Genomic DNA, 6,111 nt, shown 5'->3' with positions numbered 1-6,111 from the left:
CTGTAGCGAACATTGGCGCGAAGTTAGGCGCAGGCGCCAGGAGTGTCTAGCAGGGAATACAACAGATGACTATCATATGATTTTGTTTTGAAAATTTCCTGAAAATCTTATTTATAAATAACAAAAATATTCATTTCCAAAGGAACTCCATCAAGCTCCTCATAACGGCAATTCCATCTCAACAAATGAACGATTTCCGTTGATGTGGCATTTTCATCCATAGACAATTTAACCTTTCTGCAACAAATTGTTTTCCCTGGCGCAGTTCTGCGTGGCGGTTAACTCGAATAAATGAGAGAATTACATTACATAATTATTATCTCACACTCAAAACCTACCAAACTGATTCAGTAACCGATTAAAATATCCATTAACTAGAGGAATGTTAAGAATCATTTACACATGGAAATATATTACATTCAAAGAAAATTTTCCTCAGCCTTAATTAATTCAAACGTTTCATCAACATGTTGTTTAATCTTGCATAATTATGAAGTCCAGACCAGACCCCAGGACATCCTTCCTTTACTAATCCGGTCATCAAAAAAATTAAAAATTCGATTGTTAGAAATCTCTAAGCTAATGACCAATATCATTCCATCCTCATTGATTTAGTAAGAAAGTATTCTCATAACTTATTTTAGAAAAAAGTTGCCACCTCAATGAATCAGATGTTCGCTTCCCCAGGAAAGATCAAGATCCCCCATAAATCCTTAACCCACCAACAAGGCTGTAAGTCCCTCTTTCATTCATATAATTTAACAGAAACTTAACGGTGCGAAAGAGGATCTCCAGGTAAAAGAATCTTTTGAACACAATGTAGTCACTTCCGAAGTTTTAACGGTTTCGGCCAATAAAAATTGAATTTTATTACGATTGCCTGTATTGTGATTCAGAATTTTCCTGCATTCGTTTCGGGATCAATGGTTCTAACGTTCAGCTGGTTCGAACAGAAATTGAAGCTATCTGAATGTACGAAAAATTCTCCCATATTGATTTTCGAACGCAACATACAATTTCTGGCGATGACTAAAATTTTTCTGGACACAAAATATACCTACTGGTTTTTGACCTACAAACTACGACTAGGCATAATTATCCCATAAGGTCTAGTTAATTTTTCTTCAATTCTGATCCAAAATTGTCAATAGAAGCCGAAATTAAGAAATATTTTATGCGAAGTTTAGCAATCTGAAATTTCCAGTATTTTCCGATAGTATGAGTGGTTGGCTGACGGATGAATTTTTTAAATCCTTTTTCGAAATAAATATTTATTCATCGATTCGTCAATCGAAACTTCGATTGACACTGAATATTTACATCTTGTCTTGCGACGCTTTTAAAATTAGATTGTTGCAATGCAACAACTAAAGGACGTAGTAGGGGGCCACCTGTGTCGAACTTCGATATTTCACACCATGGTTTCGCTCTTATTTGAGCTCATCAAAGCAATACAACTCTCTTCCACCCATGATAGAACCATAGACATAGAGAATGCATTCCCTAATCAGCCCTGAAGTAAATATTGGCAGAAAGATGGCCGGTAGTTGTCTTTTTCTGAAATTTTGATTGGTCCACAATCACCTCTATATCCCCAGAAAACAAAGATTATGGCAGTTTCGTAGCTTTTTCTCTTTCTACAGAGTAGACACTTTCCTCAGTCCATGGATAGAATGCCTTAATATGTAGGCATTATCTTTTTGGTTATTTTTCGATAATAATTACCTTGTTATCACACTAGCTAATATCAGTTTCTCTCATTTGATTCCTCCGTTTAATGAAGTTTTCCCTCACAAAAGGAATTTATGAAATATCCTTTGGTTCTGCCACCAGTACGTCCAAATTGAAATTTGCGCAAGATTTTCGTAGAAAGTGAAATAGTAAGAATATGAAAAATCCATTTAGAATTATTATTTATTTATACTACTGTGGTAAAAAATAATAAAATCGAAATACATTATTATACATTTTGATATATCCAATAAACCTAACATGCATTTGATAATCAATTAAATATACACATCCATAAAACAGATCGAATAATAAATATAAATATACAGCCGTAAATCCACAGAGAGCCATCTAATGTGAACAACTTAAGTGATCCCCGTCCAGCTACCACTACAAAGAGGCAACAAATATGCCACCATTAAAGTACAAATGATGAAACGATCGGAATAACGCTTGTTCCAATTCAAAATTTAATAAAATACATACTTTACAATTTTACATCTCAAAGGATTAAAGAAAAATGAAACGGCTCATTATACAGATTTTCTTTACACATGTATTTTACAGTATACAAAGGTGATATAACCAAAAGGAATTTACACTTTACAACAGTTTTAGTATCTTTACATCAGTCTGAGGCCACTTTTCCATCTTGATCCGATCGGCCAATTTTAGGTTAGCAACCTTATTCCCCCTCACCGCTTGTCAAAAGGTTCCGTAGATTGATTTTCCATAATTCTCTCTTTTAAAAGTATCCTTTATTTCCCTTAGAAATAACCTTTAAATTTACTCATAATGAAGGAGTTAAATAATACCTAGAGTAATTTGAAATACTTAATAATATAGAAGTTATCACAATGTTCAGTTTCAAATGATCCAATAAAAGCAAGAATTAATTACAAGCCTATTTATGTTGGAAATTATATCTTTTATACATGTTCTGATAAGTATTTTCACTTTGTACAAAAATTTTGAATATATCTCTCAATAATCTTGAATTCAAAGATCAATGGCACCATTGTGTTTTGTTAAAATTTATATACAAATATATTTTCAATAGAATCTGAATGGTACAAACAAATATGTCGATATAATCAGGGAAAATCAATGTTAGGGAACCTTTCAAGTTCTTACAAGAGAAATGTATAACAATTTTTCTAAGTACAAAAGAATTATTTTACAATATTACACTATTAAACACTGTCTCAAATTTGTTTGTGAAAAAATTCAACACATATATACACATATCACCAAAGCGGTTCAGGAGAAACGGCATTATCAGTTATCTCTAATAAGTGCAAAAATGTTCAAGTTATCTTGCGAATAGCTGTTTTTGGAAATTTATAAACGAAACTATATTACATATAATACAAAATCTTCTTGTTCTATTTACACTTACCAAAGATGACTGGAGAGGTGTCCTAATTTAATCAATCCACCCAAAAAAATTTCAAAGTTGTAAATGGCAAACAAATCGAAAAAAAAATCATAACGTATGGTAATCAAATATACTGGGTTTTGTTCATGGTCCAATAGGCAAAGAGAGGGTTAGAGGTGAAGTTTTCATATTTTTTTAGAAAAAAAATTGTCATTAATATTGTTTTTTCAAGACTTCTGGCTCCTGAATGAATCAATTTTTTTTGTATTATAATGTTCTTCCATTTCAAAATGATGTGAAAAAGATTAGTCACTAACCTTCAACGAAAGTAGATACAGGATGGTTGTTAATGCTGATTGGTCAATATAGAGCGTAGCTGCTAAAATTAAACTTAAAGTTAGGATTCAAAGTTAATTCGAAATAATTTCTCACCCTCTCCTTGTGAGAAAACTTCTCAAACCCATTTTACTAACCTTATTTGGAGTGTTTATACAGGGTGTCCCCCAGGATGTTCAAGGAGAAATAACGGGATATGTTTGAAATTTTGTACAAAGATATAAGGCGAATGGATATTCTTAAAAATATTAGCAAGGATTTATGACTTCCTGTTATACCGAAAATGAAAACATCTATTTCTAAAATTTCAAAATACATTCTATGATGTAATAATATAGTGTTAAAATAAGCTAGATGATTTCCATTTCCTGTACAATAGAAAGTCATGTATTGTTGCAAAAATTTTAAAAAAGGACAATGTGCCGATAACTTTGTCCAAATTTCAAACATTCAACCAGTATATTCTAAAGGTTACACCCTGTATATGTAACACATCCGAAAGAAACTTTCAAATGACAATAAAGACATTCTAAAGTATGTATGAAATAATCGAGAAGTGCATTTGGAACCTGTCAAGTCAAACCTCTTTCTGATCTTTCAATTCACCTATTTTTTCAAGTGACCGACCTAAGCCATATTGGATAAAGCAATTGGGTGAACTGTTACACTAATTGTCGTGTACCAAATTGAGATAGATATTACAGATGTTCATGTCAGGGAATAAATTTCAAAACACATATAACATGATTAGTGAAATTATAAACACACCACATACAGTTTATATAAATGCCTTTGAATCAACTAATTCATCAATTTACGGTTTACGATTGGAATTTATGAGAGAACTGTACAATTATTACAATACAATTACATTTTACAATTTTAATACTAGACCCAATAAAAAAGGTGCTCTTTCAAATTCTACATTTATTTATAAATTCACTAAGAATAATCGTTCCAATATTTTCGACTAATGTTCTGCTAAATATCGAGGAAAAATTTGATCAGTATATGCCTTAAAGCATCAGGAAAGAAATGTCGCCTTTTAAAAATTGGATGTGTACTGTCTCCGATCACGAGAAGTCTCTGGACTGCTAGCAAAAAAATTTGGGCACTCTGTATATAATGTTACCGATCTGTTTCTTTTTTTTTTACACGAAAAAAGCCCCCCATATGAAGAAAAAAATTTTAATTCTCTAACCTCAAAAATACCCAGAAATACAAGAAAATTGTCATACTAACCGCGAAACAAAAACACCTATAGAGTTTTTCAACTAACGATTTTATATTTAGGGCATATATTGATATATTGATTAAAGTTGAAATTGAAATTTCTAACACTCAGTTTACCACATGTCCAAAATAAACAGCAATAATTCGAGAAATCAAATGTAATTTTCGGGAAAAAAAGGGGGATATTGTTGTAAACTGAGAATAAATGGTGTCTAAATATTCAGAGAAATGTCTAAACTACATAGTTAAATGCAAATTTCAAGTATAAATGCAAATAACAAAGCGAAACTGCCAATAGCTGAAAAAATCTTAAGACTTCATCTCTGGGCAAAGTTATTCATGAAATTTCTTGCGTGTTTAGAGAATAGCAAAATCATAATCGATTCGAATTTCAAGATCAGCAATTATTGTTAAATTTCAAAGTTTTGAAAAATTTCTGTTAGAAAATATTTATGGTTGTTTCCTGAGAACTATCACGAAATTGTGAAAGAGAAACAGAATCATCAGCGAAGATGATGATAGTCAGAACCTGCATAGCTAAATAATTCGTTCAGTTTTTTTTTATATGTACAATTCCTGGAAAATAGAAATTTTGAAATTAAGCGGCACCAGTTTTTAAAATAGTAGGTAGGATCGATTGGAGATGAATCCAGTGAGATTCATAACTTAAAAATTTTTACAACCTTGATGATGAATAAAGAAATAACGTGCACAATTCTTAAATTTTGATAGGTATATCATCATTCCCGAAACAAATCACTCTCACCAAAGATTTACAGAAACTTTAGTGTTAAATTGATCAAAAATAATTATCTCAATATTGAAATCTGGGGGAATGAGTATATGAATGAACCAAAGTCAAGAAATGTGCTTTCTTCATCACAAAATCATATAAATTACAACTATAATACAAAAAACTATTCACTAATGTGTACAGGATATTTCATCGAATAAACTAAACTTAACAATATTCTTCATACGGTAAAATCATTATGAAATTATTTAAATATGAAAATGAAAGAAATAAAATGAAAAAAATACTGAAAAATCTGTGCAAAAAAAAGCGTAATTACATGACACATGATTTTGGGAAATTGGAAATAATCAAAAACACGAAAGAACCAAATGTGAAAATTTCAATGGCGAAATTTAAAGAACGCCGTTGGTCGGAGGACCAATCGGGCCGAGTTCTCCTCCGATAGAGCCCATCGACCCTGGGGCTTTCATGAAGTATTTTTCAAGTTTGGCAATAATGTGCTTGCCATAAGTGTACTTCTTCAAGGAGTTCAAGTGGGGTCGTATCTTGTGCATCAATACTTTCCTCTGTGTTGGTTCACTGACGTCTATCATCTTTTGCACTACATAGTTAGCATATTGATCCTTCATCATAACATGGAGAGCGCTGAAAAGCAAGAGGATAATTAGTAGTTCTG

General features: G+C 31.7%; 1 protein-coding gene across 7 annotated transcripts in view; it reads right to left on the bottom strand.

Annotated features, from left to right (window-relative positions):
* Window positions 1-1,896: 1,896 nt before the first annotated feature.
* LOC123311230 (maternal protein pumilio-like) overlaps window positions 1,897-6,111 on the bottom strand; it is an 85,552-nt gene continuing 81,337 nt past the window's right edge. For all 7 annotated transcript variants that reach the window (XM_044895071.1, XM_044895076.1, XM_044895073.1 and 4 more), the window contains one exon: window positions 1,897-6,080. In XM_044895071.1, the coding sequence (XP_044751006.1) occupies window positions 5,828-6,080 (253 nt within the window). In that variant the 3' untranslated portion in view covers window positions 1,897-5,827. The remainder of the gene's footprint in view (window positions 6,081-6,111) is intronic.

Source organism: Coccinella septempunctata, chromosome 4, assembly GCF_907165205.1.
Source record: "Coccinella septempunctata chromosome 4, icCocSept1.1, whole genome shotgun sequence".
Classification (NCBI taxonomy): Eukaryota; Metazoa; Arthropoda; class Insecta; order Coleoptera; family Coccinellidae; genus Coccinella; species Coccinella septempunctata.
Note: the sequence above shows the minus strand (reverse complement) of the source record. Positions and strands in the feature narration are given on the sequence as shown.